The sequence below is a fragment of the Anas platyrhynchos genome, chromosome 9 (assembly GCF_047663525.1).
Source record: "Anas platyrhynchos isolate ZD024472 breed Pekin duck chromosome 9, IASCAAS_PekinDuck_T2T, whole genome shotgun sequence".
In the NCBI taxonomy this organism is placed as follows: domain Eukaryota; kingdom Metazoa; phylum Chordata; class Aves; order Anseriformes; family Anatidae; genus Anas; species Anas platyrhynchos.
The window spans coordinates 1,600,404-1,619,101 of record NC_092595.1 but is presented as its reverse complement, the minus strand read 5'-3'; the positions used below and the strand labels follow the sequence as shown (position 1 = coordinate 1,619,101).

The 18,698-nt window shown below is 47.1% G+C and overlaps 1 protein-coding gene across 14 annotated transcripts in view; it reads left to right on the top strand.

The window, feature by feature from the left end:
- The window catches only part of VEPH1 (ventricular zone expressed PH domain containing 1), an 80,157-nt gene that overhangs the window by 49,415 nt on the left and 12,044 nt on the right, over positions 1-18,698 (top strand). For all 14 annotated transcript variants that reach the window (XM_027464365.3, XM_072042291.1, XM_072042290.1 and 11 more), the window contains 3 exons: positions 9,601-9,740; positions 13,120-13,254; positions 17,329-17,446. In XM_027464365.3, coding sequence (XP_027320166.3) covers positions 9,601-9,740; positions 13,120-13,254; positions 17,329-17,446 — 393 coding nt within the window. The remainder of the gene's footprint in view (positions 1-9,600; positions 9,741-13,119; positions 13,255-17,328; positions 17,447-18,698) is intronic.

Sequence of the window (18,698 nt, the reverse complement as noted above, 5' to 3'; positions counted from 1 at the left end):
GTTCAGATGTATCTGTTTTTACTTTTCAAATCAAATGCTTAGCAAATACTCAGAAAATGTTGGAAAATATTAACAGATTTCTAAATATTTTATGTTGGTTATGCAGGAATTTTTGAACTGGAAATTTAGTCCATAAAGGAGTTAAAATATAAAAAGTTAGGCACCTCAGAGCAATGTCTCACCATGAAAGAGAACTGGGAGGAAATACTGGCAAACGGTGTTGCAACAAGGTAGTGCTGCAGATTGCTAATGATGGAGGGTGCAAATTTCCCCAAATTCCACCACGTTGTCAGAGTCATGCCTTTCCTGGGCTGTCAAGTGGCAGCTCATATTCAGGTCAAAAGTGTCAACGTCAGTCACAGGAACTTCTCATTGGTGATGGGCCAAATTCTGTTTGGTGCACTTGAGCAGAATTCAGAACCATGCTGGTACTGCTGATGCTGGAGGTGTTTAACCTTCAGCCAGGCTGCCTGTGAGCATGGTAAATTCCTCACTGCTTAAAACTGAGCCTCGGTGCTGTCCCCAGAAGTAGTCTGGGAGCCACAGGGGTTAGGATAGAAGCAGCCTACATGTATGTGCTGGCCAGGCTTGGTGGACGCAGCGTGGTCAGGCCTGGGGGCAGCAGTGCTGAGTGTTAGCTCCCATACATGAGGAGGTCACAAAGGTTCCCCAGATACAGTGTGACTGCCCTGCAGAACGACAGAGGACATTCAGCTCGATTCTTGGCAGCAGGCAGAAAAGCAAATGGACCAGGGAAGAATTAAGACCAACAGATACTGCATGATGACGTCGTTATGTCGTTGTCTGCATTAATTGGGGCTTGAAGGACAAAGCAGACCTGTTGAGGGGAGTATGAGCTCAACTGGAGACCTTGAAACAAAGAAAAATGAACAGGACTGGGACTGTGGGTACTGCCCAAGCACTGAACAGAGCGGAGGGAAGTGAGGAGGGTGCCCATGGGTCAGGGAAGCATGGTTTGTGAGGAAAATTGGAAAAAAGTGCCCTTAACTGGAAAAGGAGAAGGCTGAAGTAGGACATGATAATGGTTCTCAGCTATGTGTAAAACTCAAAGGTACAGCCCATGCTGAACAAGGCAATGAGCTTTAATATCAACAAGAAAAATGCAGCTTAAACAGTAGGAAAAGCTCTCTAGAAGCACTACAAGCTCATGCTGCCAGAGGAGGTTGTGGAGGACTTCTGAAAGCACATTAAGGAAACCTGGAGAGGCTGGCCTCTGGGTTTGACACAGCTGAAGAATGGCTGGTGGCTCCTCAACCATTCCTGGTTCTTCCACGCACACCCGTTGGTTTAATAAAAGACATTACTGCTTCTCATCCCTGCCTTGCACTACCAGCCAGCCTGCGGCTACAACTCCAGCTCACAGGCACTGGAGACCGAGCGTGGGTCGGGAGGCAGATCTGCTGGCCGCTCCAGTTCCCCTGCGTGGCTTTGATTACATCTCTGCTCCGTTCTGCAAATTTCCTTTTTTTTGTTGATTCATGCATTTGGTATGTATTTCATAGCCGTGGCAAAATATTTTTCCTTTACAGGATGTATTTTTTCAGTCTCTTTGTTGATTTATAAGCTCATTCAATTTAAACTATAGTCAAAATTTATGTAATATTGACTGGAGTGATGGATTTTACAACTCTGAAGGGGATACTGGTTAAAAACCGTAAGAGGGGATCCATGGTCAGTCTGTGACGGTTAATTTGAAGATGCCTCCCATGTCCTCAGCTCTGTTATCCCATTTAGTATTTACAGTTTGGGGCTACATGTGTCAGGCAGAGGAGAGGCGTGAACTGGATGATGCTGCTACAGCACAAGCAGAACATCTTAGGCTAAAGAAATGGTCAAGTTGAGAAGGTTTTGAAGAACGGACAAGACCCAACAACCTACTGGATCCCTGTGTACGTGCATAAGTGAATCTTTTGGAACTCACACTGCAGTGTGAGAGGGGATTTAAAATGGTACAGAAAGAAGGCATCTGAAACCACAAAAATCCTTTTATTTTAGGTTGTTTCAGTTTGGGGCTGATGGTTTGGTTCGGTTCCCACTTAGTTTCAACCACCTTGCACGGATTCTCATCTCTGCTGTGCTTTAAGCAACTTGAGACATTCTTTTATATCATGTTCATCACTTAAATCCTCTTAATCCTGTGGACCTTTTCCTCAAAAAAAAAAAAAAAAAAGCCACTGTATTTGTCGAATGCTTTAGCTTCCATGGAGCTAAGCAGTTTTCATCAGCCCATATTTTTCCAGATGGTTTGTGATCTTCTGTCTTATCGGTACCTCCGGGATCTTGCTGATGGCAGCAGCCCAGAGCTGTGCCTCTCTAATTTCCTGAACGCTCCCCAGATTTGCTACTGCTTTTCAGCACACGCTGGGCAGGATTTCCATCACCTCGGTGCCACTGGAATTTCGGTGGCCGCGAACAAGAAACCGTGTTCTGTGTTGGTGGCTAACGGTGGTGTGACCTGCCAGAGCTGACCTCAGGAGAGCCACACCATCCAGCCAAGGCCTGAATCAATGTCTTACCTGGCTTAGTCCAACTTCTGCACGCAGCATGGAGCTGGTGGCTCCATCTGCTTTAGCCTTGCTGGGCCTCACCCTGACCCCTGCATGCTGGATAAGTCTGGATGTATTCTCCTTTCCCAGACATGAAGGGATAGCGGGTCAAATGCCTGGCTGCATGGCCTGCCCCTGGCCGGGAGTGGCTGGTGTCAAACAGTTCCCAGATGCAAGCCTGTGGAACTGCTCATTTTGGCTATAATTGGAGGGAAATCCTTGTTTTTCCTCTAGTTCTATGGGCTCTTCAGACAATTCGGATAAAAACACCACTGTGAATGCCCACAGCTCATTGCCAAGCAAGCAATCAGAAAGAAAACACGACGTGTGCACAGAGGGCAGGGGGGGATTTGTGCCTCTCTCCCTCAGAAGGTCTGAGGCCGGGGACATCAGAAACAGCACCCAATTCTGGGGCACTGAAGCCACGTTAAAAATTCAACGAATGATGTTATAGCTGCTATATAGAAGCGAGCCGCTCCTGGCTCCTTTTTGCCCTGCAGGAGGAAATATAAACAGCAAATATTTTGCGGGCTTAACGACAGAACTCTGATAAAGGAGGAGATGGCCGGGGAAACAGGTTGCAGTACGCTGGCCCGAAATCTGGTTGTTGTTATGTTTTATGCCGTACCGAGAGCTAATTGGTACCACATGAGGGAGTCGATGGAAAAGCTCGTTGGTCCCCCGCAGTGCTCGCCTCTGCACCGGGCCGATCGATTCCAGCATTCCTTCGGCCCGGCCTGATTGGGACCAGATGCACCTCCGCTCCCTCAGCGGCACCGCCTCGCCAGAAATCGGCTCCGTTTCTGCTGGGCCAAAGAAATATTAGTTGGTGTTTTATCCCGTGGAACTGGTATTAACCTTGAAATCCATCCCAAATGTCAGGCGAGGCGGTGAAAATGGAGGCATGAACTCGGCCTGGCCCTTGTGCTCGCGGCAATGCGGGCCGTGGGCTGTGTGGAGAGCCCCCGTGGTGCGGGGAGCGTAACGGGGGTGTGGAGGTGCTCGTAGCAGCTTGCCCTCGTGTCTGCGATGACAGCAGCTGCTGTGCTCGTCTGCAAGCCTCTGCTGGCACAGGCCCACCTCCAGATGCGATTTACCTGGTGGTAGCAGAGGGATTCCCGACGGGGATTTGTTAGCGCTCTCCAAAGGCAAACCAGAGGGCTTGGACTTGGGAGGGGTGTGGAGGACCGGGACAGACTCCACGCTTCCCTGAGGAACACTCTGACCAGGAGAACAACCCTGCCCTGCCCTGCCCTGCCCGCTGCACCTGGGCTCCAATTTTGGCAGGAGAGAAGAGCCCTGCATGGCTGGTACCCATGCCATGGGGTGAGCAGCAGCCCCCTGCCAGGCTGTGGGTGCCAAGTGGAGATGGCCGAGGGATGCGGGGATGGGGACATTTCCCCAGGACATGGCTGTCCTGCACGGGCATCATGGGCTGTTTGTGCTTCAGTCAGCGATTCAGGCAGAAAGAGAAGCACGCTCTTGCTGCTGAAGATGGGATGACGTGAGAGAGGTAGGCCTTCCCACATGGCACAGGCTTTTCGTTACCCTGACGGGGAAGAGAAGGAAGTCAGAAAATGTTAGGAAGTTAAGCAAATCTGTATGTTCTCATACTTGGCTTTTACCACTCAGATTTGCACTCTGCATACTGACTGCACTGTGGTGGGCTCCCCGAGCCTGTTGACATCGTACCTCTGCGTTGCAGTTTGGGTGACTTACTGGGGGAAGCACCCATTGAGCTGAGTTATGGCACGCATGTAAAGCTAGTAGTGCTCCAAAAAATAATAATTTCTTGAAGCTGACTGCTTTAAAATTTACTCTTTTCTCCTACAAACATATGTATTGTTTGCATCTTTATCTGTAATCTAAACTGAAGAGAAAAGGAAACTGAGGAAGCTGAAAAAGGTTTGACACTTAAGAAGTTGTATCCATTTCTTATTCTCCAGTTTCATGTTTGTGGGTGGGTTTGAGTCTATTTGGGAAGTTTATGAGCATACTTTTACTCCTATTAACAGACTTTATTTAATAGTAAAGGATTACCACTGTAAATCAAATAATGCGTGAATTGTTCCCAGAACCAGTGACTCTGTACCTACTTGACCACGTTACATCCCTCCTGGCTACCCCGCGTGGTAAGCTGGAGTAAACAACACGAAACATCTCTGACAAATTCTCGTGCTTATATTCTTTTTCCCCAGGCACAAGCACTTAGTAGTGAACTTTAAAATTGCAACATATATTCTCTTGTTTCTTGTAGAAAAAAAAAACAAGTTGGTTCTTATTCTCTTGCTAGGAGTTCGGGACTTGCCAGCAGACGTGGTGAGAAGTGCTTCCTGACCAGCAGTCGCGTTTCCAGGGGAGCCTGATCACCCTTTGGTGTCTTTTGACACATTGACAAGTGCAAGAGGTGTTTCTGGCCCAAGTAAAATAACTGTATTTGTTGTCCAGCTCCAAGGGCTAGCACTCTTAAGCTAGCCCTAAGACAGGTCTGTCTGCTGGGTTGTCTTCTTTTTCTGCAGTTAAAGCTCTTATGAGCCTGTGCAGTAGTCACAGCTCTGATGGCTGAAATGGTGTTTTGACGAATCCTAATTTAGGTCAGATGGGACAGGTCACTAAATGAAGCGTTTTTCTCAGTTGTGTGTGTTTTCCTGTTATGTGAATTCAGCACTTTTTTCTTCTCTGATTCAGGCCTGCAAATGATTTATTTTTGCTCATTTTAAGCAAAAATCTGTTTGCTCCCCTTTCCTAGCTAGCCTTGTGAACCTGGTCCCTGTTCAGCCATCACATTCCCCTTTGTCAGCCGCTCTGCACTGCCAAATGCAAATGCAGTGAGTTGTTTTCCCTAGAAATGGCTGCCTTAAAGTTTCACAGGTGCAAATAGGTCTTGCTATGCATTATTATCTCTGCTCTAATTCCTCTGGGATCAGCTGGGATTACACAAGGTTGAGATTTGGTTCATAGTGTTTCATAGATCATTGCAATGAGGGACTGGAAAAAGTACGAAACATACTTTACCTAAAGCTCAGCCAATTTATGGAGATGTGCTTTAGGAAAGCCCAAAAATGTATCTTCTTAATCTACATGTACTGAGCACGTAAGTACGTGTAATTTTTTAATTCTACACAGGTTTTGGAAGTACCTTTTCCATTCTCAGAGCGTGTCTCTGAACTTACCCAGAAGGTACAGCAAAAATACCCTACTGCAATGGGTGCTTTGAGCTTTAATTCATGGTTCCTTGAATAAGATGCTATAAAAGTGTAATGTTATACTGGTAGTGTCAAGAAACAGTTAATGTGACTACTCTGTGCTGCAGTGGGATATAGTGCGGAGACTCTGAACTGAAATCCCTACACGAGAGGGAAAATACTTGTAAAGAGTTGTATTGTCACTTCAGAAACAGTGCTGTGGTTTAGCTTCTTAAAAACGTAGCATACAAAAGTGTCTAACAACAGCTGGGTGGTAGGATAATACTATATAATACAAACATTTTGGGGGGTGTTTTGAACCAGACAGGCTCCAATAGCGTTTTGAATAATATTTACAGTATCTGCAATGTTTTTACATGGGATGGAGATGAAGAGAACTCTATTGACATGCTTGCATTTCAGTGGATGCTTTCAAATTTTGAAGGACCATGACTCACCCCGTGTGATTTAGGATTAGTTTTTTTTAGTTAGAGCTCTGTGTCTGAGGGTGTTGGTGGGGGATGTGATCCAACAGGCTGCTGGTTATCCTGCACTGCTCTTCTGCCCTGTCTGCAGATCCAGGGCATCAGTCTCATGTGTAGGTCTCTGATGATGCTGTTAATTAAAATCACCGTATATTTTTTCCATTTTAAATGTTTTGTGAAACGGCACAGCATAACTAGTTGTCTGAAACAGTGGCAGCTTCATGTGCCTGGACGATAAGAAATTCACGTAGCCTTGCCTAATTAAAGGCCTCCCACAACCAGAAGCATAAATGGCTGTGGTAGTGACATTGTGGTTGACAGCTGAGCCAAGTACAGTGAAACTCTGCTAGATAGGTATCAGGGTCATCTTAGTTTTCCCCAGAAATAGGTTTATTATTTTAATATCACTTCCCACTAACTGTGGGATAGCTGACATTAGCTGTTGTGTGTTGAAACCAGCAGTTCCGTGCCATCGGTTTAGAGCTGCATGTAGCAAACTTTGGCTTGTTAGCAGACATTGCCACATTCAGCATATCAAATGTGGTAGAAACAGCTATGAGTAATTGCTCATCTCGTACCAAAGGTTTGAAGACTGTCTGAGTTGAGTAGGAGGCTTTTTTTTCGCTTGGTATTGACAGATGAATGTTACTTTTTTTCCAGGAATTAGCTTTCTGCTCAGCCAGCACGGGCTCCAGTGCTGGAGCTGACGTTTATTTTGGCAGGCGTTATCAGCCTCAGCATTTTTTCCATGTCATCCAGTGTCTTGCTAAGCGTTTTCTTGGATTTTGGTGTCCCTCCATATATCCCATGCAGTTTTTTTGTTCTGTGGCCTGCAGGAACCTCCTTCGCGGTCCTATCGAGCACAGTCCCACCTAGCACCGAGTGCCCTTTCTCTGCTGCTCCCCGGGGCTCCGCCGCCTGCTGCAGTGACTTCTGTGGCAGACAGCACGGCCAGGGCTTCATCAGCTTTGTGTGGACGTGACGTGGGGGACAGGAGCTCCAGCTCTGGGCTCTGCTGCATTGCACAGTCGTTTAAGGCACTCCAGCGCTGGCCTGCAGCCTTCACATGCCTCCCAGGTTTCTTGTCAGTTCCTACGTTTGTAATGAAAAAAGAAGTGCCGAGCCCATTGGAGAGGAAGGCATCGACTGCCAGCTCCTCGTAGCAGTGGCAGGACGTGCTTTATGGTCACTTTTCACTAAGAGCAGTTTCCCATAATGAAGCATTAAACTTTTCACACACATGGAGCAAAGCCAAACCTCTACGTCTGGGGGAGTATATTGAAATTAAGGTTCTTTGTTAGCATCTGCGATGCATAAGCCAGGGATCTTTAGTTTGGACCATGCTGGTGGAGGAGCTTTCTGTCAACAGGCTCCTTGGAGACAGCGCTCAGTTCTGTGCTGTAATACATCCCAGGACTTAGGGTCGCTCTAATTAACCCCTTCAGCTTCCCAAACTCCTCTTGTATATTGAATGTGAGCACTGTCAGGTTAGTGGCTTGGGTAATTAGATTAGACTCAGGCCTCCCCCACAGCTGCTTGGCCAAGAGTAGTGGATTTTCTGCCCTATATTATTCCTGCTAAGGTGGGAGTGGTGCTCGCAGGCACGGTACGTTTGAGATCTGCAGCTAAGGTAATTTTCTTTCCAGGATTATCAGCTCAGTTTAGCAGCATTAACATCTTTGTTAGCTTAACTTTAAGCCCCAACTTTCTCGTGCTGAAGGCGTATGATCATATGCTTCCCCCCCTCCTGCAGATTTCTCCCTTCTTCGACCCAGGCAACGTTCCTGGCTGGTTTCATCTTTTCAGACCTGCCCAGGACCTTGCTGTGCGGGAGTGCCCAGCAAGTCAGCCTGGTCCCTGGTTTGTCCTGTGAAGCCAGGAGCAGTGGCCCCACTTCAATCCCAATTCCTATAACTGTCTTGCAGTGAAGAAAACTTTCTCTGAGTTCCTCCTCGCCTCCCAGCTCGTCCCTCTGACCCTCTAGCTCCTGCAGCTTTCCTTTCCATGCAGCATCACCCGTTCTGGCCCCACATCAGCTCGTGCACCTGCCTGTGGTTACGGACTGATGGGCAACCCGGTGGTGTCCAGGTAACCCAAGCTTCATCAGCTGTAATGCTGCCAATTACAACTTGTAAGCCCTACCCCGAGGAAGGAGCGCTGTTCTCGCCCCTTTCCCTGCAGCCTGTACACTCAGTTTTAGTTCTTGCCTTCACTTCCCAACATGATGCGTTGCCTCTGCCCGTGTTTCCCTCCCCGCAGCGTGTGTAGTGCCTCTGCTGTTCTTAATCTTCCTCTGCCTTTCCATCCCACACCTTTTCTCCTTGTGGCAGTGGAGCCTCAGCGAGCTCTGCAGTCCCCACTTGCTGCAGGTGACTTCCTTTCCTCGACAAATTCAAGCAGCCTTGTCAGAGGGTAGCAGAGCGGCTTCCACGTGCCAGCTTCTGAAGTTTCTCCCAGCCCCTGACAGCCACCTGCTCCCTCTGCAGCGTACTGGGCAGGTTCAGGCAGCCCAGGCTTTAATTTGCCACATTTCCAGTGACAACTCGACCCACTCTATAACAGCTCACCAGCCGTGCAGGACGGCTTGTCTGCTGTCTGTCTGTCCATCAGTTGTGCCTGTAGGTAGGAAGAGAGCCTGGCAGCAGCCCCTGGGACCGGTTGTTCTCCCCCCGTCAAGCCCAGCTCCCCAGCTGGGTGATGCGGGTGCAGCACCGAGGTCTTCACTTCAGGATCTCCACCTTCTCTTTCTTCTGTTGTTGTTCAAAGGGACTATAAAATGATATCATTATTTTAAGCTAGCAAAGCGGCCTGAGGAGGCTATGCCTAACATGCTGTTATCATTACGAGGCGTCATCCCAAGACAGAAAGTGAAGGCTCGAGGTCAATATTTTTCCAAAGCAGGATCACGTATCTCAGGGGCTGTGTTTCCAGTTAAAACCAGCATGGGAAGTTCAAGTCAGGTAACGGTACGTAGCTATAGCTTTTGTGCTGAGCAGCTGGTCCCAAAGGGCACTGTTGGATCCATGTAATCACTGCAGGATTTCGGTAATGTTTATGCACAGATCAGGTGTGCCCAGCAGACATGCCTGGGAAGAAGCAGGGTTTGCAGAGCCCATAGCCATTTCCTAACGTGTAGGATTTAAAGCACCTGAGACAAAATTTCTCCAGTATTGTCCCGTGGCTTGTCCTTAATCTGAGAGCACAGACACAGCAGTGCCCTTCTGGATGCTGTGGATGCCTGATGAGTAGAAATGTAACATGCAGGAGGTGCAGCAGCACTGGAAGTGCATCCCCACTCATCACAGGCACCTGGCTTCTGCCTTCTGTGCAGCTGATTTTCCTATTCTCTGTATTTGTTTCTAGATACCGTGAGAAGCTGCGTGGCAAAGTTGTTCTTCAGCTGTCCCCTGAAGGGCCACTACTGCCTGTACAGTAAATCCAGCTTCACCCTGGTCAGCCGGCAGCCCCCGCTGTGGATCCACATCATGTTTCTCTTCCAGCAGGTGCATGCGGTGCAGATGAGTGGCACCTCTGTATTTTTCGCGTTGTACCTGGAAAGATGTTGTAGTGGTTAATCTGTTGAAATGTGCTTCTAATCCACGGTGCTGTTAATGTGAGTTTTTGTGAGCCTGGTGATTTCTCAGGGAGCTGTCAGGTTTATTGTGGGTCTCACCACGGTGGGTACGTTACATCAGGTTGAAGTTATTTTGTAGTTGAAGGATTTCTATTGAATGTAACAAATTCAAACTGTCTGTAGAGATTCCAAAGCCTGAAGAGCACAATGTGGGGCCAAACCTTGTTGTCCTGATTCAGGCAAAGCTTGCAGCAAGTCCTAGGTGCCATCCTGCTGCTTTGCACATGAACAGGAGAAGCGCAGTTGGTTTGTTTGGAAGCAAAATCAACCCCAGAGACTTCAGGTGAGGTTCTAGGGGCAGCACCCTCTGGAATTATTTTTTCTTTGCTCTGGAAGTTTTGACTGAGCAGGAATTGCAAATCAGATCAGTGCTGTTCACCTCCCAGCCCTAAAAGTACTGTCCTACTCTTCATGCCACTTCCAAATGCGGCCCCTTACTTGGATGTGTATGGGATTTCCTAATGGGTTACAAATAGTGTGAAATTGTAAAAAAATACCTCACCTTCACAGTTCAAGATGAAACAAAAGGTTTCTATAATGAAATGATTAGGTTTGTTTTCTTAACCTTTGTAGAATTGGCCATTGCCATTCACCCCACCCTACTGCAAACTTGGAAATGCAGAGGATTTATCTGAAACTTAAAACATGCTTAGTGAGTTACTGTGAAGTTAACAGGCCGGGTCACTTTTCCCTGTGTTTGTTCCTAGAAATAAATACAGAAAATATTTTTTTAAAAAAACAATGTGGTTGTTACTCATGGGTAACAGACAACAAGAAGGAGAGGTCAGAGAAGAGAGAAAAGGAAGCAGAAAAGGGCAGCAGCAAAACCAAGAATGAGAAGATGATAGGGAAGGAGAAAATAAAGGGGGTGAGTGACTCCGTAAATGAAAGCCTGAAGGAGGAGGTTGAATTTAAACAGAGCCTAGAGAGATTAAATAAATTATGTTACGAATGTAACATTTTGTTCTCAATGAGAGCAAGGGAAACAGATGTTGAGAAATATGTGCACAGCACTGCAACACACAGAGCTGAAGGAGGAGAAGTGGACACGAGGAGGACAAACACCTCGCTCGCTGCCCCAACCCCACCACCGACCCTCGCCCCACTGGTGCTCCATGGGTTCACCCAGTGCACCAACGCTGCGCTCACTGCTCACACCCATGGTCCTCGCTGCCCCCTTCCCATCCCCACCTGCCCTGGCCAAACCCTGCTTCCTCAGGATGCTGCCCAAAAAGCTCTTAACCAACACTTCCCCAAAGCATCCCTGCAAACACAGCACTTCATGCTTTCTCTTATGAAAAAAGAACTCTGCACCCAAATCTGCAGTGCCTCATGTGAGCTATTTTGTACTTTTTTTTGTTTGTTTGAAATCCTAAAGCTTTTATGTCCGGGACACCTAACTATGATTAAATTACGCTGCTCTGAATTTGGCCCTGGAAACATATTCGTTAAATCTGTGAAATTGCACAAGAGATAAATTTGACATAAAATATATTTTATAGTGTGTTAATAATGAGTTAAATGAAAGACTGGTGATAAAAATGTAGCTTTCAGCAGACTTGTCATAGATTAACAGACAGCTCATACACAGTTTCTGCAGATTTCTGTACAAGTTACTGTATTTTTACTCTCTTCTTGCCAGTCACGCTATATTCTGCTGGACATTACATTCTGCAACTGTAGAAATAAGAAATATTTTTCTCGGAGGTCTCCAGAACATATCCTTAATTTCAAGACCCTGCTTTTTATTTAATTTCAAAAATTTTAACGAGTAGTTGTATCATGTTTCGAAACCCTCAGATGGAAGTTGTGAAACTGCAAATTATTCCTGTGTTCTCAGCTGAGCAGCTTTTGGCCAGGAAGATGAGCATATTTCAATGGAGAGCTGGGAGAGGAGTTGTCGTACAGGAAAACTATTATCGGTTAAAGGAAGAAAATCAGAATAAGGGTGAATAGAATAGAGCAGTTACTCAATAGACAAGGTGCTTGATTTCCCAGATTCATTCATTAAATCATCCCATACTGTGGTAGGATTCAGGGTTTGATTTGTCTCGTCAGGGTGCAGCATCACACTGGCAAGCGAGCCACTTGCCTGCCGTGGCCCCTTCCAGTGCCTTCCTGACAGCTGTTCCTAAATTCGCCAAAGCCAGGTTAATTGGACTGCAGTCTTCCCGTGCCGGGTGCTGCCTCACGCTGACTGTTTCTCAGCTTTAATTTGCACAAGGTGATCCAGCTGCTTCTGACAGCAGAGCTGGAAAAAAAATGCATTGCCCCGACCACAGAAAAAATGCCTGCTGACCACTTGCTCAATACCTCCGGTTACGTTACGTGCTCTGAAGCAGGAGCAGGCAGCTTGCTCAGGCAGAGCAGCTTGCAAGAGGGTTTGGCCATCCCCGTGCAGCACTGCCAGCTCCACTCAGAGCCTACAGAGCTCATGCAGAGGGGGCTCAGGGTCTGGGGATCCCCAGGCTGGCAGGGGGGTAAGCATTGGGTGTGCAGCCCAGGAGGTAGGGGGTAGGGCTAGGGTTAGGGCTTGGGCTGAGGAATTGGGATCGGCAGGCTTCAGTTCAGAAAGAGAACAAGGAACATCCATCCACGAAATCTACATTAACAGGACATAGCACACGTTGTGAAATCAAGTGTTCAAAATACGGAAAATCAGATTTGCTTGTGCACTGTTAACTTGGCTCCTGCGTGCAGATGCATTTTTTACTTACAAGATCATGTAGTAGATGTAGTGGAGGAATAATGCTAAGCCCTCCTAGCTGCAATGCTCTTCTTTTAACATTGACTTTGTCTGCAGTGGCGCTGATCATCTCTTTGCATCTCTAGTAAATGGCATCTTCATGTATTTCCACAAAGCAGCCCATCACTGAGGTGTACATCTGTAGAGTTCTACCTTGCTTGCATTGCCACAGAGCAGCATTTGCATACAAACATGGCATGCAAGCTGCTGTGTGTAGTAGTAGCTGATATATAACGAGCCAAGGACCATACATGGTCATACAGTGAGCTGAGGACCTTAGAGACGTGTAATGTACAATAAAAAAGCCCCAGGAGCAAATTAAATATGTGGGCATTTATCTAACTGTGTGCGTATCGATCCTTCATAATTCCTTATAGAGAAATGAACTTATTCCTGTTTTTTTTTTTTGCGTGGCTGTCCCACTATGAAATAAGAACAAGATGCTGTTTGTTAATGGCCAAGTAAAAAATGCTTGAAATGCTGTTTTCAACATTTTCTTCAGAGCTTGTTCGCAGAACCTTTGTCAATACAGAGTAATTCTGTGCAAGTCCTTAAGGCCTTGTGGGAGAAGACACAGCTGAAGGGGACACACAGTTTTGAAACTGCCATGATCCAGTCTACATTTCCACACCAAAAGGTAAGCATCTCTCAACCAAACTTACTAATGTGCCAAGTCCTCTTACGTGGGGTGACCATATGGCAATTTGCAGTGCATGCCTCTGGCTGCCCTTTTATAGGAAGCACTTGGCTTGTGGGGAGATTGGGAAATGTTTCCCCAGCCATTATATTTTCTGCAGAGGGTCCACGGTGTTATTTTGTATGGTGCTTTGAAAGATCTCCAGGCTTCTTCTCCAGCCACTCCTACACACTTCATGTGGATTGTTCCCAAGGTGATGAAAACTAGTGATGCTCCATATGGAGTTTTTCCTGCTCACAGTTTTAAACTCCAGATTCAGATTAGCTGCCATTATGGGCTGTTTGGCTGCCACTAGGAAATTCAACTAGTTAAACACAGCCTTGGATTTTATGGAAACGATCATTTGCACATGCACCATTAGTTACCCCCATCAGTTTAAAAGATTACTCTTTCAAAGCTGTTTACTGTCTCCAGGATTTCAGGGAACGCTATTTCAAAGCTATTAATCAGGTTCTTGGAAAAGAATGCTATAGGATTGTAAAACAAATATCTATTTACTCCCAAACATCTCCATCCAGTGAAATTGGATGAAATGAATTGTCAAACATGATTTTAAAATACTCTCTCTCAGGATATTTTGAGGCATAGAAACGTCTGACTGAATAAAATTAATTTACTAAGGTTATGGGTGATTTAAAAACAGGAGTTCTGTTAGAAACACCTTCTGAATCTCCAAGATAGCGTTGCATTGAAGTGGGAACTGCCACTGCGGCTTGTGAGGGGAGTGGGGTCCCCACATCTGACACCCAGCTTATGGGCCAGTTTGACTTAGACACAGTGCAGCTCACACTAAGTCTTTTAGCTGCTTCTGAAATCCTTGCCTGAGTCATCCAAAGGCATTAGAAATGTCTTTCTGCTCTGTAGTGTCTTAACTTGAGTCCGTGCCAAAAGCTAGTAGTCAAAAGTCAGAGCTGGTGGAGTGTAGAAGAGTTTGGGGTGAATAAAGAGCTTAGAAAAGAGCACGCTTTCATGGCTAGAATTAGATGTAGTGCCTCATGTGCACAAATTCTGCAAAATACGTCCAACACCCTAGAAACGTGATTAGTCTCCAGCGCATCAGTTGCATAATCCTACTACTGTTCAGATACTAGCATTTGGCCTATTTTGGGAACTTTCATCACTGCGTAACAGGATGAGTATCTCTGAGTTCCCAAAATAGTGGAGCTGGAAAATGAGATACCGATCTTCGCTGATTTCATGAATGAGGCAGAAAACAGAAGTTTGGAAACTCCAGAAGTTGCAGATTCATTTACTCAGTGATCTGAAATTTGACTTTGAGAAGTTCTTCCCGTAACTAACAGAACTTCAAATACAGCAAATGATTTGACAATATCGCTAATATTATTCCTCTTCCAGTCATGCAGAATGCAAAATTCCAGGTGTGGTTGTTTCAGCAAACAGAGCGCTTTCCCTTGGGTTTTGAAATCAAGAGATTTCAAAACAGGATGGTTGAAATCCACTGCAGTATCAACGTCCTGTGTTACATTCCAGCTTTACGCCTTGTGTTGCAGTGACATCTGAATACCTGCACTGGGTTTGAGGAACCCGGGTGCTGTGGGAGCATGTGGGGAAATCTCGGGGGCCAGCAGCCACCAGGAACCTCTGTGATGCTTTGCTGCAACCCCTGCTCTGCAATAAATGAATTCACAATTTTTTTTGATATGTATTGTGAAGAATGTTGTAAACCTGGAGAAAAATCTATTACATCACGGATTTATTCTGGAGTAAATTCTGAGAAATGCTTTCAGATTTATATCACTGACAGCTATCTGAATTTGGCTGAGCTGTGTGCGAGGCATTGCAGCGAATACCTAGCTTACAGAAAGAATGTCCTGTATCACCGGGCAGTGTGTTCATGCCACAAAAAATATTTATACAACACAGCTTAAAATGTGCCAGAAGTAAAGCATTTCCAGATGTACATCCTTACAGATTTCCGTTCGGTTGCTTCATAGTTCTTTATCAAAGTACACGCAGGCCACGTTATAAAAGCTCTGCTGGTGTGAGCCCTTTGCAGAAGTCTTTGTGTTGACTCATGCTGTGTCAGAGCAGTGACACAGTGACTACTTTACAAGCCCCGTGTGATTCTCTGAGAGAGCCTTTTGTTGAGCAGTGTTGCAAGAGAATAATTAACATTTTTAAGCCGTTGTTAGTTCTGTTCTTCCTTGCCCTTTGTTTGCTATCTCAGTTTACGCAGCAGAAAGAATTGCCACATTTTCACAATGGAGTCTCTGAAGCTTTCAGGATGATGTAGGGAGAGGATGAGATAAATCTCTCCTCTCCAATTAGGCTTTTTTGTTTCCCTGTGCTTCACCTCCTAAAATAAGTGGCTCATTTGAGGTGTCCTAGGAGTACAGAGTGGGAAAGGACGACTGCTGCGTTGATATTTCCCTGATTGCCTCTCTCACTGCCTCAGCTCACTGCAGCCACTAAAAGATTTGTCACAGGATGGCAAATGCCTGCTCTTTTTGTGCAGCTCCATCCACGTGTGCTTCTAATGACCCGCACAGACCCGCTGAGAGCAGTGCCACCAAGCATTTTGTCCATCCTGCATCCCCCCAGGGATAGCTCTGTGCTGCTGTCCCCTGCTGGGAGGCTTCACCCCTCCATCGGGGACCAAGGGGCTGCTCTGTCTGTCTGTCCTGCTCCCTGAGGAGCCAGCTCTCCTGCCCTGGGGGGCAATTCTGGATCCCACACTATGCGTGAAGCATCTGAAGGGAGGTGGTGGGCGCTCAGACCACCAGATCCACCACTGACGTACTGGGGGGAGAAATACGGAGAGAGGCTGCACAGCTCTCCTGTTACACAGCGCAGCAGCCAGCTGAATTCCTCGCATGCATAAAATTCCTCTTTGGAGGACAGTAAGAACTTCATCAATGCATAACGAGCAAATTAATCAAGTTGATGGGCACCCCCAGGCCTTCAGCAGGGCACCGAGCACTGGAGGGACGCTGCCAGAGGAGGGGACCAGCAGGAGCACCAAGGAGCTGGGCCACTCATCTCCTACACGAGGATGGAGAGAAGAGCTGAACCTGGGTCTGCTGCCCTGCGGCACCCTCTTGCAACCAAAGCCAACGTGTGTCCGAGCCCTTTGACATCTGGCTGTGGTTCTCCCCTGTGCTGTGAAGCCCATTTTCCCTACTGGAAAGAAAAGAAAGCCTTTGTTGTCTGGAGCTCAGGTGATGTTAGTCCTGCTCATGTGCTGCCTTGCCAGCCTGAAACCCACCGGGACCCTGGGCTAAGGCTCAGAGAGGGCACTGGGGGCAGCTGGTGCCAGGAACTGTGTGCCAAGGAACTGTGTTCAGGTTTTTTCCTGGGGTTAGAGGCTGGGGAGCAGAGCAGCCGTGCTGCTGGCTCTCACAGAACTCACAGGCTCCTGCTTTCTCATTCCCTAAAGCCTTTGAGATAGAAGCAAATGGAAAAGGCCTGAGTCAGACAGCTCTGCCCTCTGTACAGCCTTGTTCAGTGGGCGGGACTCGTGTCCCTGGCAGGAGAGGGTATTTGTCCCATTTACTGTGTAAATCCGTGTTTTCTTTGGGCTGCTGTGTGTGGTATTACAGATCTACGATGATGCCAGGTAAACAAATAGAAGTGTTTTCTGAGTGGTCTTGGCAATTCCTTCTGTGTAGTGAGAGACTCGGTGTTATTTAACATCAACATTTATCTACAGGCAAGATAACAGTATTTTTTGGAAATTATACAGTGTTTTAAGTGCCTCATGAGCATCTCCTGGCTTTTCCCATCCTTGAAGCTGCAGGTGTAGTCTCTGTAGGTTTTTCATCAAGTTGGACATGACAACTTGAGGCTGGAGGTGATGCAGGAGACAAACCGGGGCTGCTGGGGCACAAAGGATCGCAGCCCAGTCCCCTGCCTCCCTGACGTGTTGGGTTAGGTGCTGCTGGTGATGAGGGAGGTGCAGGGACACGTCAGTGCCTGCTGCGACGGGGGCTCCGAGGTGCTAACTGCAGCCGTTCGCCATCTGAGCGCCTTTGGTTTCTCTCCTTGTTGGCCCAGGACCTGGACCACGTGCAGATGCACCTGGAAGAAGTGAGGTTCTTCGATCTGTTCGGCTACAGCGAGGAAGCGGGGACGTGGCAGTGCTTCATGTGCAATAACCCCGAAAAGGCAACGGGTGAGTGCTCTGCGAGCCGTGGCTGGGCTGCGGCGGGTGGAGGGGTGCGGCGTGGCTCTGCTCTGTGCAGGAGTGGTGATGGTGGCAGAGGCTGTGCCAAAAGTACAGCAAAGTGCCCAGCGTAGCACTGACAGTGTCTGCTTTAACTGGAATTCTCCATTCAACTCCTTCTGTCTCAGCATTTCTGCCGAGAGAGAGAGTCAAACACAACCCTTATTTGGTGTACGCTCATAGGGACACCATCCAACATTAATGTAAACCCATAAATCTGCACAGCTGCTAATGCCTGGGGAGTGGGAGGGATCTGCACCCATCTTGCAGCGCCAGATGAAGGAGTTGCATCTGCTGGACCACGTCCCAGGTCCACTGGAGACTGCCCAGGTGCCACACATCAGGGGATGTTGGCATAGGTGCTGCAGCCAACTCATGTCCTCCTCAACTCACAGGGCATCCCGAGGAGCGGTGGCCAAGGTTTTCCACATAATTATTTATTTTAATATAATTGAGTCCATAGTGCACGTTTTCTTAAGAACAAGGCAACGCTTAAGAACGGCCATAATACTGAAGCTGTGTTAGAAAACAGGATGAGGGGACAATAAACTTTGTCCAAGGTAAAAGATTCTGGTGATTTATGGGTTTTGAAGCTCTCTGCTACCCATGTGTTTTAGATCAGTGCACTGAAATTCAGAGGATGGCCTTTTTCTTAGATTTTCTTGCCACACTGTGATAGCCTGCACAATTCTGGCCAAGAATTCTGAGTATTCTGGCCAAGCCTTTGAAGAATTTGCTTTTTCAGCTCTTTATTTCAACAGCTAACATCTCTTTATATTTCATCAACCTTGAATCTAGTAAGTCTTGTAAGCATGGTGGTGGCACAGCTGTCTATGCTCGTTTCATGGGGTTTTTGACCATTTTCCTCCTTCCACAGCTCCCAGGTGGAACTCACCTCCCACCAGAGGAGTCATGCTTTGAGCTGAGATTTCACCTCAGTACGGTGGCTGTGCTGTGGCTTGTCCCTCACATCAGTGTTAGATGTGTGTCAGGCCACAAGGAAAGAGTCTGTCTGAAAAATAACCTAACAAAACAGCTTTGTTTTGAACTTTCAGGAACAAAGTGTGCCCAAAAAGAGGAGTGTTTGTGGCAAGTTACTGATTGTGCTGGTGGGGTGGCTCTGTTAGTGCCAAGGGACTGCACAAAGGTGGCAAAGTCAGTCCTCGGAGTGATATGAGGCACTGTGTCCTTGTTGATGCCA